Genomic DNA, 25411 nt, shown 5'->3' on the forward strand with positions numbered 1-25411 from the left:
AGTTTAGTCATAATGATTATAAAACTAGTTAAATTGTGAAGCATTATTTTAATTATTAACATTGGTTCAATTATTTCAGCTATCTTAAACTCAGTTCGGTTTTCCCATATATTAAATTGGTTGTTCAGCAATTAGTCTTTATAACAATGGAGGAAATATTGTGGCTTTAGTTATATGATAATCTACATTCATAAAATTTTCTCTAGATTCTGAAGACTACCTTGAGGTCAACATTCCAACAGACCTACGAGTAAAACATTCTAGGGAAATAGGTGAGAGAAAGGAAATTGAAGAACTGCCAGAAGCTTCAAGAAACACCATACCACTAGCAGTGGTGCTTCCCGCTGAAATTCCATGTGAGGTCAGTAAAGATACCTTGTTATTTAAGTGACCCCACTGTGTTATTGTTGTTGTTGTTGTTGTTGTTGTTGTTGTTGTTGTTGTTTGTAGAGACAGGATCTCATTATGTTGCCCAGGCTGGTCTTTAACTCCTGGCCTCGAGCGATCCTCCTGCCTCAGCCTCCCAAAATGTTGAGATTACAAGTCATGAGCCACCGCATCCAGCCCACCTGTTATTTTTTAATAGATATTGTATTTCACAAGAATGCAAACTCCAACATAGCTGTCATTTTTGTCTACTTTGTTCATGGCTATCCTCTGAACTTAGGCAATTAGTAGTAGGCATTTGATGCACACTGGATGATAATTGAATAGGCATTTGTTACATAATTGTTGAAAAATTAAATAGTGAAGGTTATATGGAAGCTTAATTTTATCAACTGTTACTTCACATTTTGCAAATAGATGTACAATTGCCATAGCTATCAAGCTAATTAAAATAAATTTAGATTCACATTAAATAGGTTAAAGATCTATTTTCCTAAAGGGAAACATACCCTTGGATAGAATTTTAAAACACCAATTTTTCAATGATGAAACATGTATTAAAGGCTGATATTAAGTAGAAATACCATAAAAGTTAGATGAGATGGTCCTTCAGGAAGTAAGAGTATAATGTGGGGGGATGATTTCTGGGCAAATGACTGTGGGAATGTATGTTCCCAGCATGTCTTCCTCCTAAATCTTGCTTGGAATGAACCACTAAAATAAGCCTTTCCAAATCTCTGACTACATAAACTTAGGACAAGGAAAAGATGCTGGGCCTCAGTTTGTGGCATCCTTGAGTATAAAGAGGCAGATATACAGGAGAGTCTTATGGGAGTTGCCTGAAGGAGTCTTTCTGATAGAAGCCAGTGACAGGGGCTCACTGACCTTTGGGTGGGTCTCCTGATCCTACTGGTATCAGTGGTTCTGATGGAAGTGGAATATCCTGTGTAGAGGGGTAAAGTTTAGTTTCCTCACCCTCACTCTCTAGACCCTTACCCCATGCCTGAGCAGAAGAATTGCTGTTTTAAGCTATTTGTTCTCAGTTCCAGAGGAACAAAAAAATGCTTTGACACTACCTTAGAGACCCCAGGAGACTGAACTATACAGGTGTGAGGAAACTGACACAGATGATTAGGCAAAGTAAAATTACAAGGACTCAGAACTTAAAGGAAGGAGATCAGGCTAAACAGTCAGAACTCGTGGCTCCTACTGAGTCAGAAACAATGGAAAAGACAGAAAAGACGTGTAATAAAAAAAAATGGCAACTACTCTCAAGTAGATAAAAATCAAAGCAGAAAAAAGAAAACCCTCTGAAACTAAAAGTAGCTCAACAGGAGTTATACAACGAGTCTAAGTAGCTGCTTTTAAAAATATCTGCAACAGTAAAATTCGAGCACTACAAGACCCTTCTCTTACTAAATTTTCAAAGAAATCAGTCGCAAAATCAAACCTCGCTGCTATTCAAGCAAAGATGTATTATGTAGATAGCTAGTTAGATAAGGGTTTTTTTCAGTAGGAGAATCATGGACTGTTTTTTATTGACATTGATATAATTCTTTCAGACTCTTGGATTTTAATTATTTCAATATAAAATTTCTTTTAGGTTCCCCACTTTTTAAAGAATCCTAAACATTTAAAAGGCTATACAAAGTTATTTTACTACCAGCCCCACATTCTCATCAAAGTAAGCTAATCATTGGACCAAAAATAGTTATCCCAGACAAGATTTTGTTGTTTTCAGAACCTAGATTTTAGTATAGTCTGAATCTATAAGACTATTGCCAACCACCATAGAAAAGATCACTTTTACCCACTGAGTGAAAATCATGTTTCAGACTTGCCACGACAACTTTCAGCCTATGGCAACTGTCTGACAGCACAACTTTTGAACTCCAATTCATTTCTGAGAAGTATTCCAAGTAATCTGTGAATAGAGACCACTTAAGACTACTGCCTTAAGGAAATGATAGTTGCGGTTTCCCTATCATCCTAAAAAATCTAGAAATTTTACAATACTAACTCAGTCAGTCACCAGGTCTTCTTTAAGATGTACCTGATTTACACCCAGTATCTTCAAACTCTGTTAATTTCTCTTTTTAGTTTTGTGTTTCCAGCATGCTAACACTGGGTTGACTGTGAGTTCTTTATAGTTGCATAATTTTCATTCTCCCTCATGAAAAGGGAGTTAAATTATTCCTGCTGCTGGTTCTTGCTGTAGAATTGCTGAGGTCTATGGACCTTCCTCCTAGAGAAATTCTCTTCTCTGTGCCCTCATCTGCTCTGGAGCATTAACTTTAGTCTATCGTTAATTAAGGTAGTGGGTGCTGTTGCTATTGCCTGTGACCCTTGGAGCTTGAGTATATTGATTCCTCTGCCTTGTCACTCTTCCTAGCACTGCTCTTTTTCACAAATTTGGATTTCCTAGACCTTGAAGATTTTGTACCACTTCTCAAACAGCAGAAAAATATTTTACTTTATTTCTTTAACTTTTTTCTCCCCATGCACTAATGAAGATATCCCTCCATTGTCCTATTTATATAAGTTAATTATCTGTATCTTTGAGAAATACCTAGGTGAGTTTTAGCAGTTCCAATCTGCTTCTTAATTTGACCTCTTCTTTTACTTTCTGTATGACTGGCACACTCTTCTTGTTTTAGTATATTTTTTTGAACTTTTCTTTGTTTATGGGCCAAGACATTTGTTTGTCTGGCATATGCCTCTTGATTTTTTTGTGTGGGTTAATTGACCATGAGAGATGTGAGTTCTAGGTCTCCCAAATGCATCCACTGTTCAAATGAATCTCACCCAATTTTATCTCCCTGATGAAAAATATACATGTGAGGTACTCTCCCATTGAAATTACAGCAAAACCAGAACTAGACCTGGTCTGTTTTTTAGTAACTTCTCTTCCCTCTGCAGTCTTTTACTCCGGCAAACACCCCCAAAGCAGTGACTCTCCAATGCAGGTGATTTTGACCCTCTCTACCAAGGAGATATTTGGCAAAGCTTGCAGACATTTTTGATGGTCATAACTGGGGGATTGCTACTAGCATTTAGTGGATAGAACTCTGAAAGCTGCTCAACTTCCCATAATGCACACAACAGCTGCCACAACAATTACACATTTGGTCAAAAAATATCAACAGTGTCAAGGTTAAATCTTATTTTTGTGATCCCTAGCCACAGATTCAGAAATGACTTCTATATTTTCTCAGCAGTAGCTCCATCCTAAAGAACAATTAAGAGTGAGCTTATTTTCTTTATCTCTTTTTTTCTTTAAACCCAGATCTTTAAATGTATCATTTTCCCTTCCTTTTGGTAGAATCTGCCCGCTGTAATCTCAACTTTCCTTCTCCCCAAATCTCTTACTTCCTTTAGTATAATCAACCGTAATTCTTTTATTTTTATTTTATTTTCCCACTGCTGCTATTCTGATGTTAAGATAGAGACATTTAAAAAACCAGTTGAGTCACTTATTGATTTCTTGAGAAAATTTAATTCTGAAAGTCATCGTGCAACCGCAAAAGATCTTTAAAGTGGCTTTATCAGCATTTGGATCTATATTAATTTTATTGAATGTTTTTAAAATCAGAATCCTACCACACACCATATTCCCTAATAAAGGTCTTTATTTTATATGACCTGTTCATTGACACACTCTTAAGGCTAAAACCCTAATATGAGTCTTCAAGCCCATAGGACAGACCATGGATTATGTAATAAACAAATATAGAGATAAATTGAGATGCCATGAAAGAATGTGAGTCTTAAGGGCTAGAAGAATCTCAGAGATAACCTTTTTACCAGTTCATCTGTTGACTCTGAATACAATTTAAAACAGTGTACAAAAGTTAATAGCACTACCCACTTACTTCTGATACCAAATCACAAACTAGTCCTTGGTAACCAACCTTAACTTAAAGCCCAATCCTGTGATTTAATTGAAAAATACAGTAAAAGCAGCAAAAGATGATTGTATGCATTAATGCCTGAAATGTCTGTATTGTGAAGTGATGCCTTCTCAGAGGTGAAGTTTTACAGTGACCAAAAGATGTCTCTTTCTTTTAAGTAAGTGGTTATCAAAAACTAAACTACATACAGGGACTACTAGGGGAGTTTTCACACACAAAAAATAATGCCTGTGTCCTACCTCAGAGATTCGGATATAAATGCAACATTGCCGATGAAATTTTACCTCTTTTGTTAGGTCTCAAGGCTTATGACCAATGTAGCCAAGCTTTAAAGTTTGGAAGTGATAATTGTCATAACCCCTTGTTTCCCTGAATGCTCTGACCCAAATAAGAGATTCACAGAGGAGTCAGAAAGATTGGGAGCAAAACAATAGCTTCATAAGTGGTAAAACCAGTTTATGACCATTTGGGGTTCCTAATATTTTCTCCACTGAATTAAATTTACTCATATAATTAAGAGCCAGTGCTTACTCCCAGGGGTAGAGGAAGCTTTGAGTACTGAGAGAAGTATGGAACAGAGATGAGCATACTCAATTTCAAAATGTCATCTTTTTACAGACTTACTCCATCTTAATTTAAAAATTTATATACAGAATGTTTTTATGTGAATCATTTTTGAAAGGTGCTACAATAATATAAGAAAACAAAAACACCCTTAGGATGTTTAAAATCTAGCTAGAAAGGCAAGACACAGACATGAAAAACTAATCAGTAGTAGAGAGCATGACTCTTAGTAATAGTCAAATGATGGTTATGGATATGCTGTGCTCTAGTGTTCCTTTGAAAGTTCTAAAACTTTTGAGCTGAAGTTGCAGGAGGATTTTGTGAAGCTGGTGAGATCTGAGTTGGACATTGTTGGAGAGGATAAATATGAGGATATAGAAGGAGAAAAGGAATTAAATATCATGCCAACATTATGTTCAAGCAGGCCCAGCTGCCTAGTTTACAGTGCAAAATGAAAGTACAAAGTACCATGTTCAAATTATTATAATGTCAAAGTAATTACAGCAGAATATTAAACCAGAAACAGGGCCTTCTAAGTGTGGGGTCCTGTGTGACTGTAAGGTCATGGGCCCGTGAAGCTGGCCATGGGTACAAATGAAGATATGAGTGCCTCATTTGGGGTGGTCAGTGTGCTTGTCTTTTGTTTAGAGCTTTTCTGTGGAAATGGTTGAAAGGTGGAGTCCTGCCTTTTTTTTTTTTTTTTTTTTGAGACAGAGTCTTGCTCTGTCGCCCAGGCTGGAGTGCCGTAGTGTGATCTCGTCTCACTGCAACGTCTGCCTCTCGGACTCAAGCATTTTCTTGCCTCAGCCTCCTGAGTAGCTGGGATTACAGGCATGCATCACCATGCCCAGGTAATTTTCATATGTTTAGTAGAAACGGGGTTTCACCATGTTGGCCAAGCTGGTCTTGAACTCCTGACCTCAGGTGATCCACCTGCCTCAGCCTCCCAAAGTACTGGGATTACAGGCGTGAGCCACTGCGCCTGACCCTGAAGGGGGAATCTGATGTGTCAGAAGCAGTCATGAGTAGGGAGTCGGTTGGGTGGATAAAACACTGGGAGAGTGCATGTGCACTGGCCAAATGTGGAAAGGTATAAGTCAAAGTTAAACAAGGAATGATGCACACACAGGAAATATCTCTGAACTTTAAAGCAGAGGATCTTGAGTAACTGAGCCCAAGTGAAATGGAAAGACATTATTTGGCTCTTAAAGATTTCAGGTAAAGGGGCAGATATGAGAAACGAAAGGAACAAAAGAACTGCCAGAAGCGAGGCCCTGTGAGGAGGAGGTTGCAGATGTGAGGAAGGGAAGGGTTTACCCTCCTGCTTTTCTGGCATGTTGCATGTGTGGGGCAAGAGCAACAGGTGGAATAGTGGGAGTTCCTTTGAAATAGGATCCTTTCCCGATGAGCACTGTAAATTCTGAGGAGAAATTTAGTTCAAAATACCCTATGGACAAATATTTGGGAGTATTAGACTCTGGTGGAAAATGCCTGAAGTAGATTTTTGTGTGAGCTGAAATGATTCTGTAACATCAACATAGTTAGAAGCTCTTTGGGATAAAGCATAAAGATGTAAGTTTTATTGGTCAGTAATTTATACTTAGGGGCATTTAAGAGAATCTTGAAATTAGTAACTTTTTGATAAACGTGATTTTATAAAACCATATAAGTATGATCCCTGTTTTTTTTTTAGCATGGAATTGAAAGTTAGTATGACTTGAAGAAAGCTTTTGAAAGTTGATATCTAAGATAATCATAAAAAGAATGTTTTATTTTAGCTTTTTCATGGGGTTTGACAGCATGATATAAGGAGTAGTGTGGATTTGGAAATTAAATATTTCTGATTAGACTTCAGAATGCAATTCTATATATTAGTTGTCCTTTTCTTAAAAGAGAAAAAGAAATAGCCTTATCTATTTATTTTGGGGTGTGTGTGTGTGTGTGTGTGTGTGTGTTTGTGTTTGTCTTTCTATATGTATGCCTTTGTGTTTATCTGTTTCAGTTAGGATTAGAGGAAATATATGTATATAAAAAGTGCTGAGTATAATTTCTAGTATAAAATAGATAATAAATGTTTATGCCTTTCTTTACTCTGTATTAACCCCAATCTTTCATTCCTAGTATTGTTTCTCAATATTTTTTCACAAATAGTTATTCAATAACCTTTTTCACCTTATAGATGTGGCTCTTCCATCTTAATTAAATCTAGAAACTTTAGATTTATAACCTTTAGTCAACTCAAAAACCATCGCAGACACTTAATCATAAATAAAGAGTAGCCACTGAACTTCTACTACACAAAACATAAAACTATTGGACTTCTTAAAAGAAAAGTCATTATATTTAAATTGTAAGAGATCTTAAACTTTTTCAATTCTATCATTTATAGATAAAGAAACCAAGTTATACAAAGGAGTAAAAAAGGGATTTGGAAAAATGATTTGGTTAACAACTGAATTATAGTCTTCTGCTGGTCTGTGAAATGATGCGTATACCCTGGTACAGAGAGCCATATTTAGGAAGAGGCAAGAGGAAAAGGAAGAGGCCATATTCACACTGTTTCTTTAAGTTGCAAAGCATGGCATTAGAGGGAAAAAAAGAACATCTAATAACAATAAATTTGATAATATTTAAAATGTAGTGAGAATCACATTTATGTATTTTATTTCTGGATACAGTTGAAAATACAAACACCATAGAAGACTTATTCAATGATAGTGTATTACCTTAATTATAAAGAAATGTAGTGGGTTCTTTGGCTAATGTAAACTTTTTCAAATGCTTAAATGGGTTACATTTTAATCTTACAGAATCCTGGTGAAATATTCATAATTTTGAGAGATGAAGTAATTGGTGATAGTGTGGAGGTTGAATTTACATCAAATAATAAGCGCATTAGAACACGGCCAGCCCTTTGGAGTAAGAAAGTCTGGTGCATGAAAGCTTTAGGTAAGAATGTTTATGATTTAATAAGTATAAAACATCATCCTTAGTTCCTTCCAATAAATTTATGATAAATGGTTTCACTTCCCTTCAAAAACTAATATTGTTCTGCAGGTGTTTCCTGTGTTTAGTTTTCACATACCCAAGGTTGTTATTATTAATCTGGATTTGCAAAAGTAAGAACATGCAAATTATGAGAAATTAGCTTGTATACTGTGTAATGAAATGACATCCAGTAACATCATACATTTTTAAACATGTCAGCAGATTATGGCAATTACTAAACATATAACTAAAATTGTGTGCTTTGTTGTGATATTTGGATTAGCAATTTATTTTGAGTTTTATTAATAAACTCTATTTTCTTCCCTTTCTGTCTTTTTCCCCCCAAGTGTCTGGTATATTTTTGTGGCTCTGAAAAGCATGTTTTCTCCATTATTTTATCAGTATGGTGCAATTTGTACACATAATCTTCTCATCTTTTCCTTATCTCACTTACAAAGCTAATCATTTGATTATTCAGCTTTGCTTATAGCATGATAAATTGTATCAGATTTAAAATTCCAGATGGAATAACCATACTTGCAACAATAATTGTGCTAAAATCAAACTCTAATATTAATCTAATACTAATTTCCAGATATCTTAATATAAATGTAAGACTACTTGGTTTTTACATTTATGATGTCTTTTCATGATCAGAGAATAAAATCATCTTACAAAACCTCATAAATGTGAACTTTGTAAAATATTTAGAAATAAAAAGATGCTCAATCTTGTCATGAATTTGGAAATGTGGCAAAAATATTTTAAATTAAAGATCATGTTAAACACATTTTGAACATTTATTCCTTTTAAAATATAGTGATTATGCAGTCTATTTACAAGGTATTTACAGACTTCTGTTTGTGTGGAAAGCGTGTGTATGGATTTCCTTGCACAGCTTAGACTGAAGTTGGATTATAAGAAGGAAAAACTCCATACTAAACATTTATAAACATTTCAGACACTGCTTTCTGTCATGGATAAGCATATGTAGAAGTGAAATGAGAAAAACTCCATCTCTTTCCTTTTCTTTCTTTCTTGTCTCAATGCCCTCTACTTCATTATGTCACATTCTTAAGTGGTTTAATGAATAAAATTTTCTAACTAATTAGTTTCAGAATTTAAATTTAGTTAGAATAAAGTCACTGTAGAAACATCAATATTGCAGATTCAGAAGCACTTAAATAATATTTCCCCAAAGCAGATCAAGATGTCAAATGTAATTATTCACATTACTTAAAAATTTTTGCTCAGTATACCTGCTGGCTAGGACAGAATAAAGAATAAAACATGTCAAAGTTCAAATTAATTATAAGAAAAGCAGAAAATGAATATGTCATGCTTTCCAAGATATACCAAGACATAATATTATCTCCATGGTTAAACAACAAATCTGTAATAAATAGATAAATAAACCACTATTTACCAACTATCATAATTAAACTTATTTAAGTATTTGTTTCAACTGTTGTATTCTGTAAATTGATGAGAAATTTTCTCCCAAAATGTTGACTGCTTTGTATCAATATTCAAGATGGTTACTTGAACCTGTTTGGGAGTATGGATGGAAAATGCCTCAGCAGAAATAGGCCCAGAGCCTTATTTTCTCTGCTTCATGTCACTGTGTTTTGAAATGTTTTGAACCCTACTAAGAACAACTAGTAAGAACTACATTTTACATCATGACCCAGTACATGTGCACAGATATATAAGGAAAACAAACGTTTTACAAGTAATATTTAGACTAATCATTTTAGCCCCACAGTAAAGAGCCCATTTTTACAAGAAAAAGCTGAACAACTACAAATCGACCACGTTTCTTGAACCCATTAGAAAATTAAAGTTGGAAGGTGTTAGTTGCAGGTGTGATACCTTTTCTCACCATCATAAGGTTAACAGCTGTCATTCCTATAATAAAAGACAGATTAACAAGAGAAAAGCGTAACAAATTTATTTAATCAAAGATTTATAGGAGCCTTCAGAAATGGAGACCTAAGGACCCAGGGAAACTGTCTATTTTTATGCTTAGGTTCAATGAAGAATAAACAGCCGTGTAGAACAGTGATTGAACAAAAGAGTATGAACTAGTGGCAACAAGCTTGAGGGGAGGAGGACCCAGTAAGGCCTGGCTGTTCCGACTTTTGTTGGCTTCTCTATGTGACATTCTTTCCTCCCATGTATGGAGCAGGCTTTCTCTGAAATGAGGATCTTTAAGGGAGAAGAGAGAAGGGAGACCTTTTTTGGTTTTGTGGTTTTCTTTGGGAAAGAGGAGTTCCAGTTTCTATGATCTGCCTTGGGGAAGAGGAATTCTTGCTTCTATGACTAGATCAAGGGCAGGAAGAAGGGTGGGAGACATGAGGATGGAATGTCAGAAAGACCTTGCTTCTGAGGCTCTTTTGTCTTCTTTAGTTCAAAGTATGCGGCACACCAAGACGTCATACTTTGGGGTATTGTCTTCTGAGCTCTGACAAGGGCAATCCACTATTTCAAAAGCTGGAGAAAACAATGAATTAAGAGAGTGTCATTTGAAATCTACTTACCTAGAGCAGAAGCCACTGGAGCCACAAAGTAGTAGGAGCACATAAGTGTTAATTTTGATGGAAGTCTGAAAGCTGAGAATGGATTAGTTTGAGAGTGAGAAACTCCTGGAGGCAGTAGTTTTAGGAGGTTCCCACACTTTTGTAGGATTTACCTCCATGAATCCCACCAGGTTTGTACAATGCAGATCTGAGAAAAATCCCATGGAACCCTGGTGGGGTCAGAGGAAGAATAATCATGGTGAAATACTTCCAGCATGTTCTCCATAGCACAGGCCTACTCTCCAGAAGAAAACACTTTACCAGAGCCTCATTCCAGCTGGGAAAGGATATCATTTCACTGTGGCTCCCTCTGGCCTTCCTGTCTCACTTAAGGGGGATTAGGGGAAGCTATGCCACAGCAAAAACACTTGTAAAGTCATAGCGAAGAGTCACTAAAAGACTAAGACTTAATCATAAGAATATAGAATGCTTTCCTTCCCTACAACCTTGTGGTTACCACAGCAGGATTCCAGCATAATGACAGTGGATTACTGTTTAAAAAACGCAACCAACCAGCCGAAAAAACCCAGCAAGATCCAGACTCTCTCTAGGTAAAGTACTTAGAAAAGTACATAATCAAAAGAGAGACAGAAACAAAAATGGTAGAGGAATTTAAAGCCGCTAGCACCGATAGCTACAACAAACATTAAATACAGTCCAACTCCTAGAGAGATTCCCATAAATTCTTTCACTACAAGACTATTTACCTTATATCTAGTCATAAACCAAAACCAAACATTGCAAGGCATTCCTAAAGCAAGATAAACACAATTTAAAGAGACAAAGCATGCATTAGACTAGTATTAGATACGACACAGGTGATGAAATTTTCAGAGAGGGATTTTAAAAGTGATTAAGATATAAAGGGATCTTACGGAAAATGTAGACAACATGAAAGAACATATTGATTATGTAAACAGAGCTAAATTTTGAGAATCAACAGGAAATGCTAGAAATCAGAACCACTGTATCAGAAATTAAAAAGTAATAGGTTCATTAGTAGACTTGACAAAGGTCAGAAAAGAATCATTGAACTTGAAGATAGGTCAATGAAAACTTCCCAAACATAAACGGTAAAGAAAAAGAAGGTTTTTTTTTGTTTGTTTGTTTTTTAAAGAAAGGACAAAACATCTAAGAAATGTGAGACAATTTCTAACATACATGTAATTGGAATACAAGAAGAATGAGAAAATGAAGAACAATAAATGTTTACGTATTAATGGCAGCGATCAAAACACAGATATAGAAAGCTCAAATAACACAAAGAAAGATAAATATAAAATATTGACACCTATTCATATTACATTTGATCTGTAGAAAACTGAAAACAAAAGAGAAAATCTTGTCAGAAGCCAGAGAAAACAAATAACTTACCTGTAGAGAAACGAGTATAAGAATTATGTTGAATTTCTCTTCAGAAACCACGCAAGCAAGAAAATAGTGAAGTAAAATATTTTAAGTATTGCGAAAAAAAGGAACCCACCAATCTAAAATTCTATATTCAGTGAAATTATCCTGAATATAGAATGAAGGAGAAATAAGGACTTTTTCAGACAGAAAAATGAAGGAGTTCATTACCAGCAGACCTGCCCTGCAAGAAATTTTAAAAGAAGTTATTTGGGAAAGAAAGGAAATAATATAGGTGAGAAACTTAGATCTGCATGAAGAAAGAGCATCAGAGAATAAATGAATGAAGGTAAAAACAAAATCCTTCATTTTCCTTATTTTTAATTGATCTAAAAGATAAATGTGTGTCTGAAGTAAACACTATCAATGTGTTGAGTGATTACAGCATATGGATAAGTGAAAGTAATGACAGCAATATAAGGGACAGGAGGGACTTAGGTTTATTAAAAATGTATATTTCAGACTCTAGGACAGTTACTAAAAATTTTTTTAAAGCTATAAATGGTAGGCTAAGAAGAGAGAAAATGGAATCCTACAAAATTATCAAATAATTTTGAGAGAGAGCAGAAAAGGTTGGGTAGAGAGGGGTAACAAAGAAAAATGTAGGGAAAAAAAAATTACAAGTATGGTAGATATAACCCAACCATGTTACTGAAGCCAAGTAATCACTACTTAAGTTTAGTGAATAGTCTAAGAATGTCAGTTAAAAGACAAAGATTGCCAGAATGGATAACAAGCAAGACCCAATAATATGTTGTCTGTAAGAAACTCAGTTTAAATATTAAGACATGGGTAAATGAAAAGTGAAAAGTGAAAGGGTTGGAGCAAGGTAGGTTGGAGGTTGGTGCAAAAGTAATTGCAGTTTTACAAATGGCATTGAAAGTAATGTAATGAAATTGGAATGCAAGAAGAATGAGAAAATGAAGCAGAGATCAAAACACAGATACACCAACCTAATACCATGATAACACTAATCAAAGTAGAGCTGGAAAGTTGTTCTAATTTCAGACAAAGAAGATTTTAGAAAAAGAAAAATTATCATGAATAAACAGAAGCATTATATAATGATAAAGATATATTCTCCAAGAAAATAGAAAACTCTTAAACATGTATGCACTTAACAACAGAGTGTCAAAATATGTAAAGCAAAAGCTGCTAGAATTGAAAAGAGCAATAGACAAGTCCACTATTATGTAAGATTTGAACACTGTCTTTCCGTAATTAATAGACTCAGCAGACAGAATATCAATAAGTATATAAATGAACTGAACACTATTATTAATCAACTTGGTTTAATTAACATTTATAGAATACTCCATCAAACAACAGTAGAATGCACGTTTTTCTGAAACTCATTTGGAACATTCACCAAGATAAGCCATCTGCTGCATCTTTAAAAAATAAACTCTATTCAATATAAAAGAATAGAAATCATGCAAAGTGTGTTATCGGACCACAATAGAATTGAAATAGAAATCAGCAACACAAAGATAGTTGGAAAATCCCCCTAATTCAGAGATTAAGTAACACACTTCTAAGGTGAAATTAAAATAATTTGAAATAAATTAAAATGCAACTTAACAAAGTTTGTGGAATGTAGATAAAAAGTGTGGACAGGGAAATTTTTATCATTAAAAACTTGTAATAGAAAAGAAGAAACATATGCAATTAATAACCTATGCTTCCACTTAAGAAACTATAGAAAGATGAGCAATTTAAGTGTAAAGCAAGCAGAATAACATAAATCATAAAAATTAGAGCAGAAAACAATGAAATGGAAAATAAGAGAGAAATTCAACAAAATCCAAAGCTGGTTCTTTGAAAGGATCAACCAAATTGATACACTTTTAGCCTGGCTAACCAAAAAAGAAAGAGAGAAGATACAAATTACCAATATCAAGAATAAGATAGGAGTAATTACTACTGACCCAGGAACATTAAAAGGATAATAGTGAGTATGGATACAAATTTGATAACTTAGACAAATGGACAAATTCCTTGAAAGACATAAACCACCAAAAGTCACACAAGGAGAAATGGATAATCTGAAGAGGTCTATGTCTCTAAAAAATTGAATCATTAATTATTGGTCTTCCATAAAGAACAGCAGCAGTGCCAGATATTTTCAGTCAGTAACAATGTAGAGATAAACAAAAATTATTTTAAAGTACAATTATGCTGATAGGTGGTGAAATCTTAAGATGCTCTTTTACTAAGTAGCATCTTTCCCTTTTGATACATGGAAACATCTTAACCTGACATTTTTATTTGAGAAAATATCTTCTAATTTTGCCATCTCCCCTTTCCTTTCAGCTCAATAACTTGCCACACCTATAATTAAGTTATTTTCTAGAAACCACACCCTCCTAATGGTAACCATAGGTTTGTCACTGACAGGGACTGTTTTGTACTAAAGCAATTTGAGTTACTAAAATCTCAGCTTATGTCAAAACTTATAATAAATATATGTGAAACCATTAAACTGTAAATACTAACTAATTTTTACATAGAACGTAGAGAGCATTCCTCTGGTACTTATAGTACTGTGAGAAAAAAATTTAATGCAGCAGGAAGATAACCAATTAAAAGTTGAAAGGAATGCATAATGTATCCACAAAGATTTAGAATCTCTTTATTAAGAAACTGTGCTCTGGATAATGTAAATTATAACTTTACATTTCATTAGAAGAGCATGAAAAATACTTCAGGATATGCCAAATATTATGCTCAACCTTCTTAAGAAAATAACAATTGATAATATATTTTTATAATATCGTAATTCAGGAAAACAATTTTAACATATTTTAAATTGATATTAATTTTTAGGCATGACCCATGTTTTGAAGCCACCTATATTTATTTAATGATAATATTCGAATCCAAATAGAGCCATGTTTATTTCATTTTCATGGAAACAGTGTGGCTTCATTTAATGTTTACCATATGGGAAAAGTCTAAAATGGGATAATAAAGGAAAACAGCTTCTCAGACAATAGACATACGCAGACAAAAGAGCTCTGAAATTAATAGATTTGTGAAATATCCACTTTTATAGAATTAGTGAAATATTTTAACTATTAAGAAATACCTTTGGATTATATTTCTCATAAATTACTTCAATTTGTACCTCATCAAGGACAGACCACTTAAGTATAGAGATAGGGAAGGTTGACAAAGACATTTGAATGTAACAGAATTTGAGATTTGAAATGATGGGAGCAAGGAGTTCCATTTTTCCCTTCCATTCTGTGCCTGTTTTCCTCTTCATGGCTGACTCAGTAATATCCTTGCTTGGTTTGGAGATCTTGACCTGTGTTTGTGTGTACTTACAGGGTTAGGTGTTGCTTGAATACTTTCATCCAGATGGTAAACAACATTTAATTTTACTCTCTTCTATTTGAGTCCTTACATTAATTGGTTTTTATTTTTATTGAGAAGCTATAAAATACAGTCATCATAGTGAACCAAAATTAAAGTAAAATAATGTTCAAGCAGTAGAGGGTACTGCTCATGTAAAGGTCAGTTCAATAATGTATTACTGAGGAGGCCTCCCAACCATATGAATCTATAAGGCATTCTCTGTGACATGTAGTGGGGACCAGTAATTAGGTATTGATTTAATAACTGCCATTTAACAAATATGAGAATGTATACATCAAACACAACACTTTAAAAGGCATCTCCTTGGAGGATTACTCTAAAATCGACATCATTATCAGTAGATGCACTGGTAAAATTTTGAGTTAACTAAGGACTCAATGTATAAGAATAAATCAGTTCAGTTTCATGTTAGATTAAAAAAATATAGAATATTTATCTACTGTGTATCAAAAAACTACCAAGCAAATCTCACCATATACCTCTCATGATTCATTACCTGATTTTCTTTCAAAAGGTTAACTCTACATGGTAAAACTCCAAACCTCTTTTGTGATAAACAAAATTAATATCTTCTTTCAAAATAATTTTTATAACTTATCATAACATTTACATTGAAATTTATCTTTATTAAATCTACTGAAATTGATTTCATTTGACTCCAATAACTCTAGAACCACCTTTACCATATGCATACTGCTTTAGCTGATGAGATGTGGTTTAAAACTTTCATTTTTGTTTGTTGTAGTTTCCCTTACATTCTCTATTGGATGAATGCTTCTTTGGGGAGAGAGAGCTCCTATTTTTCTACATACATCATTATAATACAGGCAAGGCATCTAGTCAAGAAATATGAGAGGAATAAATTTCAGCTCCTCGACCTAGTTAAGCTTAAGATTGCTTTCGTTGCATTTAAATTTTCTTCAGCAATATTATAAGAAGTCCTTTAACAGCTTCATGAGATAAAGTGAAATTAATACTTAAACCTTAAAAACTTTTAAATATTCAAAGCTCTTATATTTAATGACTTATTCCTAACCCTAGATATTTGAGTGACAGTTTTCTGGGAGAACATGGGAAGTATCTCAATGACAGATTAAAAGCTCTTAAAATTTGTTTCATAATGAATTTAAAGAATTACATTTTGTTTTCTTTTCTTACACTAAAACATAATAACTTTTTAATTGATTGTTTTTTGGTATTCTTTCATAGTCCTAAATTCTTATATAACTTTAATGCTGCTCATATATTACAGCACAGTTCACAATGTAGTGTATCATTCATTTTGAACAATTTGTTCTCAAAAAGGCTTTAGATGAATGTATGATGTAAATACTACTTTAGTATCTGGGCATTAAACCTTGCCTTTCCCAGGGTTTTTCATTGTAGTCAACTGAACACAAGTTGTATAATTTAAATCATTTCAAATTACAATGTACTCTTCAAATTACAATTTTGAGAAACTTGCCTGTAATTAGTTAAATTGTTTTCATAAGATAAATAATAAATACCTAACTTTTGATAAATGGCTATACTTTTCCAAATTCTAAAGAATTATGTCAAGATTATAGAATGTTACAAAGAAAACTTATATTAGTAAGTAAGTTGGGACAAATAATTTAGTGCTTTACTGTTATTGTTATTTTAGCATACATTTTGTATTTTAAGTTTTTTTAAAGCAATTAAGTCTAAAATTGTACATTTCATTTTGTGGTTTCCAACTACCAAGAATTTTAAAAATGATTTTAAGTGCTAGAGATTAGTAAAAGTGTTATAAATTTTTAAAGACTTCTTTTATATTCTCTAAAAGATGTAATAGTATGAATATGCATTAAATACTCTGCCCCTAACTCTTGTTTATTATTTTCATAAGAGTTTCCTGCTGGTTCAGTCCATGTCAATGTCTACTGTGATGGAATCATTAAAGCCACAACCAAGATTAAGTACTACCCAACAGCAAAGGCAAAGGAATGCCTATTCAGAATGGCAGATTCAGGAGAGAGATTGTGCCAGGTAAATTGATCTTTCCATGAAGTTAATCATAATGTAAGCTGAAGAGCTAATGAAGGATAAGAGGATTCATGCTTTGGTATAAGTTTGAATGTTGATTGAATAAGAGTAAATTACTACGGGTCAATAGGAAGGAAAGAAGCAACCTCTGTTGTGCCAAAAAGTGGACAAATTACTTTGCCTAGGTCAAAAAAATCCAGATAATGTCAATGGAAAATAGCTTATTCATTACAAGGTAGACATTTTGATGGGCTCATTTTAAAGCTGTTACAAGCAGGTAGAGAGAGCAATTAGAAAGAACTCCTAAGAAATGAATTCCTTCTTTATTCAGACCTGCATAACACAAAGTAAAACGAAAGTCAAATCACCTGTCTCATGCTTTGAGATTAAGGAGTTAGACAAACCAAAATATCACCAAAAAGGAAACGTGGTGTCAATCTAGAAATTGTTACTTTCATGTGGACACTTCTAAGCTCAGTGTATGTTTTCCTTAGTTTCATTTATTATTATTATCTGATTGTGAAAATTATTTTTTGTTTGTGATATTTATTAGGAATATGTGCTTATTCCATCAAATTTTCAGAGTGAAATAAAGGCCATTTCTAATGACTTGATAATTAGAATTATATCTTTGCTTAATTGCCTCAGTTTTTCATGTGAGTCAGAGGTAGAAGGGGGTAGAGAAAGGAAGTCTAAGTATCCTCAAATTTACCATAAAATTTACCATAAAAACCTATCTTCAAATTTACAGTAAAAACTTATAAGGTTTTTAACAAAACTATCAATGATAATGTAGCTGACAAGTTGTCATGAAACTTTATGTGTTTAAACTAGAATAGAATTGGAGGATTTGTTATTATTTCGTGTGACACATTTTTCTATTAGAGTTTTATTTTTATATTATATGAACGACATACTTTAGAACAATGGAAAAGGTAAACATGTCTTAGAAAAGGACAGGGAGTGAAATAACATTTGTCAAACTGGAGAGTCTGAGGACATTTGACAAAATATCTATATTGTAATTCCAAAGCAAGTACAAAAGTAATAGCTTGAAAAACAGACTGTTTCATTTTCTTGTGACAAGTCCACCTTATCCTCTACTTAAAAATTATATTCATAACAAAAAAGATTAATAAAGGCAATATATTGCACTGTGACTATTCAGTCAGTGTAGAAGTAAAGTAGTCCCCAAACATATTTTCTGTTGGTCTTTCTGTTGTGGGTGGGGATCTTTGAATATAGTAAAAAATAAATGTAATTTATGACGCCTGGACAATTTTTCAGGATGCTATGAATATGCAACTCATGATTTCTTTTACAGCTTGAAGTGGAAAAAAAAGTGAGTTTGCTAGTTTTTAGATAAGTTGGAAAATGCTGTTTCTTTTTTACCCTCTGTATTGGAATGAGGGGAAAGAAAGAGTCACGGCTTTTCTCAATGATTTTTCTCTACCACCAAGCTCTGGTGGCCTATAGAAGGGAGGATGCTGGGCAGGCACAGGATGATTCAGATTTTACCATCAGGAGAGAGCCATTTTAAGTCAGAGGTCTGAGTAATGACAGACAGAATTACTCTAACCTGGTGGTAGCAAACCATGGCATGGCAAGGAGAGACATTAAGAGACTGTTTAATTTATGTAATTTAAGGGAGGTTTAGAGGTTTTGCAACTGTCATGAGGGCACCTAGAAGTATTGTGGGATTAGATAAAACAAAATCTGAGACTGGCATCTCAGACCAGATCAGACTGTAACAGGCTGGATAGAAGGAAAGGCTGCACTTCAGTGAGTCTCCCAAGCATCTTGGACTAAGTATGACATGGGATTTGTCTAAATCTTCTGGTATCTGGACCACACAGGGTATCTGTGAACTCACTGAGGAGGTGAAAAGCACTTTCTACCCTTGAAGAAGCAACTGCAGAGGCATGGCCGCAGTGTATTTTAGATTTGTTTGACCTCGAAGGAGGTGTCCCAGCCCACACTGTGCTTCTCCTTCAGGGCATTTGGTTTTCCTTTCTATATTTGCCTTTGCTCCCACATAGATTGTGTTTTTAACGAATTTTGTGGTCGGGCATGGTAACTCACGCCTGTAATCTCAGTACTTTGGGAGTTTGAGGCAGGTAGATCACTTGAGGCCAGAAGTTCAAGACCAGCATGACTGACAATGGCAAAACTCCATCCCTACTAAAAATACAGAAATTAGACAAGCATGGTGATGCATGCCTGTAATCCCATCTACTCAGGTGACTGAGGCAAAATAATCGCTTGAACCCAGGAGGCAGAGCTGAGATGACACCACAGCATTCCAGCCTGGGTGACAGGGTGACACAATAAGTCTCTCTCTCAAAAAATAAAAACAAAAAAAAAAGGAAACTAAAAAGAAAAAGAAAAAAAAAAAAAACAGCATTCTGTGGAAGCTGTACATTTCTTTTCCAGATTAGAACATTTCAGTAATTGTTTCTTTCATGGGCTACTCTGCCATTTTATTAAGAAATGTGAATATTTTGCCCATGGTTCACTTTGAACACCTGCATTGGAAACACAATGTACATTGTAATTTTATTTAGCATAGTTACTCTTTATAAGTCGGAATATATGCCAGAAGATTTGAATTTTAAAATAACCTACCTACTTAGCTGAAATGGTATATTGTAAGAACTTTCCTGAGTTTTCTAGTAAGTTTTAATGGCAGATGTGATTTCAGTAATCCTAAAACTTAGCAATAAGATCTTTCTCATGAACATTTAAAAGCTATTGGGCATGTAACAACATGAACATTGTGTGAATTTGAGGAAAGAATTACTAATGAGAATACTGCAGGGTTTATGTTTTAGCAATTGTTGAGTTTGTAATAAGAGACTTTGTATTATCATTTAAAGAAACCATGCATATAGCAAAATGAGCATTCTGTGAATTTGAGAAAATAATAATGAGAAATCTGGCTTTCTAATTTAATTTTTAATGACGTCTATTAGGTTTTAGAACACCTAACCTGAATAGTTTGATTATTTATCTGCTTCTTTAATCATTTCATCTTTGTTGGATAAATACTAAATCCCAGAACATAACCTCATAAAGGTGAAATTTCCAGAGCATCACTTAAAATAGTAAATATAAGAGAGATTCAAATGAAAGAAATCCAAAGCCCAGTTTGGGATGATAATTAGAATTGAAGTGCTAATGTTAGAAATACTAGTAACTCCTATTGAACTAAGGTAATTAAAACCTTGGAGACTTTCATCCTATTTACAAAAATGTCTTGGGGAAATAATAAAGTTAACTTTGTAACTAGGTAACAACATAAAAGCAAAATAACATCGAAAGCCTAAAAGAACACAGTAATTATTAGTTTAAGTAGTAGGATTCTTTATAGTAAAAGATTTTTTTTTTATTATACTTTAAGTTTTAGGGTACATGTGCACAACGTGCGGGATTGTTACATATGTATACATGTGCCATGTTGGTGTGCTGCACCCCTTAACTCGTCATTTATATTAAGCCTATCTCCTAATGCTATCCCTCCTCCCACCCCCTCCCCACAATAGGACCTGATGTGTGATGTTCCCCTTTCTGTGTCCAAGTGATCTCATTATTCAATTCCCACATATGAGTGAGAACATGCGGTGTTTGGTTTTCTGTTCTTGCGATAGTTTGCTGAGAATGATGGTTTCCAGCTGCATCCATGTCCCTACAAAAGACACGAACTCATCCTTTTTTATGGCTGCATCATATTCCATGGTGTATATGTGCCACATTTTCTTAATGCAGTCTGTCACTGATGGACATTTGGGTTGATTCAAAGTCTTTGCTATTGTGAATAGTGCCGCAATAAATATGTGTGTGCACGCGTCTTTATAGTAGTATGACTTACAATCCTTTGGGTATATCCCCACTAATGGGATGGCTGGGTAAAATGGTATTTCTAGTTCTAGATCCTTGAACTAGAAATTTTTCACATTGGATCCATTTTCCACAATGGTTAAACTAGTTTACAGTCCCACCAACAGTGTAAAAGTGTTCCTGTTTCTCCACATCCTCTCCAGCACCTGTTGTTTCCTGATTTTTTTAATGATTGCCATTCTAACTGGTGTGAGATGGTAACTCATTGTGGTTTTGATTTGCATTCATCTGATGGCCAGTGATGATGAGCATTTTTTGATGTGTCTGTTGGTTGTATGAATGTCTTCGTTTCAGAAGTGTCTGTTCATATCCTTTGCCCACTTTTTCATGGGGTTGTTCGTTTTTTTCTTGTAAATTTGTTTGAGGTATTTCTAGGTTCTGGATATTAGCCCTTTGTCAGGTGAGTAGACTGCAAAAATTTTCTCCCATTCTGTAGGTTGCCTGTTCACTCTGATGGTAATTCTTTGGCTGTGCAGAAGCTCTTTAGTTTAATAGATACCATTTGTCAATTTTGGCTTTTGTTGCCATTGCTTTTGCTGTTTTAGACATGAAGTCCTTGCCCATGCCTATGTCCTAAATGGTATTACCTAGGTTATCTTCTAGGGATTTTATGGTTTTAGATCTAACATTTAAGTCTCTAATCCACCTTGAATTAATTTTTGTAAAAGGAGTAAGGAAAGGATCCAGTTTCAGTTTTCTACTTATGGCTAGCCAATTTTTCCAGCACCATTTATTAAGTAGGGAATCCTTTCACCATTTATTGTTTTTGTCAGGTTTGTCAAAGATCAGATGGCTGTAGATGTGTGGTATTATTTCTGAGGGCTCTGTTCTGTGCCATTGGTCTATATCTCTGTTGTGGTACCAGTACCATGCTGTTTCGGTTCCTGTAGCTTTGTAGTATAGTTTGACGTCAGGTAGTGTGATGCCTCCAGCTTTGTTCTTTTGGCTTAGGATTGTCTTGGCAAAGCGGGCTCTTTTTTGGTTCCATATGAACCTTAAAGTAGTTTTTTCCAATTCTGTGAAGAATGTCATTGGTAGCTTAATGGGGATGGCATTGAATCTATAAATTACCTTGGGCAATATGGTCATTTTTACAATATTGATTCTTCTTATCCATGAGCATGGTATGTTTTTCCATTTGTTTGTGTCCTCTTTTATTTCACTGAGCAGTGGTTTGTAGTTCTCCTTGAAGAAGTTCTTTACATCCCTTGTAAGTTGGATTCCTAGGTATTTTATTATCTTTGAAGCAACTGAGAATGGTAGTTCATTCATGATTTGTCTCTCTGTTTGTCTGTTACTGGTGTATAAGAATGCTTGTGATTTTTGCACATTAATTTTGTATCCTGAGACTTTGCTGAAGTTGCTTATCAGCTTAAGGAGATTTTGGGCTGAGATGATGGAGTTTCCTAACTATACAATCATGTCATCTGCAAACAGGGACAATTTGACTTCTTCTTTTCCTAACTGAATACCCTTGATTTCTTTCTCTTGCCTGATTGCCCTAGCCAGAAATTCCAACATTATGTTGAATAGGAGTGGTGAGAGAGGGCATCCCTGTCTTGTGCCAGTTTTCAAAGGGAATGCTTCTAGTTGTTGCCCATTCAGTATGATATTGGCTGTGTGTTTGTCATAAATAGCTCTTATTATTTTGAAATACTTTCCATCAATACCGAATTTATTGAGCGTTTTTAGCGTGAAGGGCTGTTGAATTTTGTCAAAGGACTTTTCTGCGTCTATTGAGATAATCACATGGTTTTTGTCTTTGGTTCTGTTTATATGCTGGATTACGTTTATTGATTTGCATATGTTAAACCAGCCTTGCATCCCAGGCATGAAGCCCACTTGATCATGGTGGATAAGCTTTTTGATGTGCTGCTAGATTCAGTTTGCCAGTATTTTATTGAGGATTTTTGCATCGATGTTCGTCAGAGACATTGGTCTAAAATCCCTTTTTTTGTTGTGTCTCTGCCAGGCTTTGGTATCAGGATGATGCTGGCCTCATAAATGAGTTAGGGAGGATTCCCTCTTTTTCTACTGATTGGAATAGTTTCAGAAGGAATGGTACCAGCTCCTCCTTGTACCTCTGGTAGAATTCGACTGTGAATCCGTCTTGTCCTAGATTTTTTCTGGTTGGCAGGCCATTAATTATTGCCTCAATTTCAGAGCCTACTACTGGTCTATTCAGGGATTCAACTTCTTCCTGGTTTAGTCTTGGGAGAGTGTATGTGTCCTGGAATTTATTCATTTCTTCTAGGTTTTCTAGTTTATTTGCAAACAGGTGTTTATAGTATTCTCTGATGGTAGTTTCTATTTCTGTGGGGTCGGTGGTGATATCCCCTTTATCATTTTTTATTGCGTCTATTTGATTCTTCTCTCTTTTCTTCTTTATTAGTCATGCTAGCGGTCTATCAATTTTGTTGATCGTTTCAAAAAACCAGCTCCTGGATTCATTGATTTTTTTGGAGAGTTTTTTTGTGTCTCTGTCTCCTTCAGTTCTGCTCTGATCTTAGTTATTTCTTGCCTTCTGCTAGTTTTTGAATGTGTTTGCTCTTGCTTCTCTAGTTCTTTTAATTGTGATGTTAGGGTGTCAATTTTAGATCTTTCCTGCTTTCTCTTGTGGGCATTTAGTGCCATAAATTTCCCTCTACACACTGCTTTAAATGTGTCCCAGAGATTCTGGTATGTTGTACCTTTGTTCTCATTGGTTTCAAAGAACATCTTTCTTTCTGCCTTCATTTCATTATGTACCCAGTAGTCATTCAGGAGCAGGTTGTTTAGTTTCCATGTAGTTGAGTGGTTTTGATTGAATTTCTTAGTCCTGAGTTCTAGTTTAATTGCACTGTGGTCTGAGAGTGCAATCTGTTATAATTTCTGTTCTTGTACATTTGCTGAGGAGTGCTTTACTTCCAACTATGTGGTCAGTTTTGGAATAAGTGTGATGTGGTGCTGAGAAGAATGTATATCCTGTTGATTTGGGGTGCAGAGTTCTGTAGATGTCTATTAGGTCCTCTTGGTGTAGAGCTGAGTTCAATTCCTGGATATCCTTGCTAACTTTTTGTCTCGTTGATCTGTCTAATGTTGACAGTGGGGTGTCAAAGTCTCCCATTATTATTGTGTGGGGGGAGTCTAAGTCTCTTTGTAAGTCTCTAAGGACTTGCTTTATGAATCTGAGTGCTCCTGTATTGGGTGCATATATATTTAGGATAGTTAGCTCTTCCTGTTGAATTGATCCCTTTACCATTATGTAATGGCCTTCTTTGTCTCTTTTGATCTTTGATGGTTTAAAGTCTGTTTTATCAGAGACTAGGATTGCAATGCTTGCTTTTTCTTTTTTTTTTCCATTTCCTTGGTAGATCTTCCTCCATCCCTTTATTTTGAGCCTACAAATGTGTCTGCATGTGAGATGGGTCTCCTGAATACAGCAAACTGATGGGTCTTGACTCTTTATCCAATTTGTCAGTCTGTGTCTTTTAATTGGACCATTTAGTCCATTTACATTTAAGGTTAATATTGTTATGTGTGATCTTGATCCTGTCATTGTGATATTAGCTGGTTCTTTTGCTCGTTAGTTGATGCAGTTTATTCCTAGCGTCGATGGACTTTACATGTTGGCATGTTTTTGCAATGGCTGGTACCGGTTGTTCCTTTCAATGTTTAGTGCTTCCTTCAGCATCCCTTGTAGGGCAGGCCTGGTGGTAACAAAATCTCTAAGCATTTGCTTATCTGTAAATGATTTTATTTCTCCTTCACTTATGAAACTTAGTTTGGCTGGATATGAAATTCTGGGTTGAAAATTCTTTTCTTCAAGAATGTTGAATATTGGCCGCCACTCTCTTCTGGCTTGAAGAGTTTCTGCCGAGAGATCTGCTGTTAGTCTGATGGGCTTCCCTTTGTGGGTAACCCGACCTTTTTCTCTGGCTGCCCTTAAGACTTTTTCCTTCATTTCAGCTTTGGTGAATCTGACAATTATGTGTCTTGGAGTTGCTCTTCTTGAGGAGTATCTTTGTGGTGTTCTCTGTATATCCTGAATTTGAATGTTGGCCTGCCCTACTAGGTTGGGGAAGTTCTCCTGGATGATATCCTGCAGAGTGTTTTCCATCTTGGTTCCATTTTCGCCATCACTTTCAGGCACACCAATCGGATGTAGATTTGATCTTTTCACATAATCCCATATTTCTTGGAGGCTTGTTCATTTCTTTTTACTCTTTTTTCTCTACTCTTCTCACTTCATTTCATTCATTTGATCTTCATTGCTGATACTCTTTCTTCCAGTTGATCGAGTTGGTTACT

The 25411-nt window shown here is 34.8% G+C and overlaps 1 protein-coding gene across 1 annotated transcript in view; it reads left to right on the forward strand.

Moving 5' to 3' along the window:
* Nucleotides 1–206: 206 nt before the first annotated feature.
* The window catches only part of LOC117087248 (B-cell scaffold protein with ankyrin repeats-like), a gene marked incomplete at its 5' end in the record, with an annotated part of 53888 nt that continues 28683 nt past the window's right edge, over nucleotides 207–25411 (forward strand). Inside the window, 3 exons of the mRNA XM_033217226.1 lie at nucleotides 207–361; nucleotides 7673–7811; nucleotides 17088–17227. Of these exons, the coding sequence (XP_033073117.1) occupies nucleotides 207–361; nucleotides 7673–7811; nucleotides 17088–17227 (434 nt within the window). The remainder of the gene's footprint in view (nucleotides 362–7672; nucleotides 7812–17087; nucleotides 17228–25411) is intronic.

Source organism: Trachypithecus francoisi, unplaced genomic scaffold, assembly GCF_009764315.1.
Source record: "Trachypithecus francoisi isolate TF-2019V2 unplaced genomic scaffold, Tfra_2.0 Contig00632, whole genome shotgun sequence".
NCBI classification, from domain to species: domain Eukaryota; kingdom Metazoa; phylum Chordata; class Mammalia; order Primates; family Cercopithecidae; genus Trachypithecus; species Trachypithecus francoisi.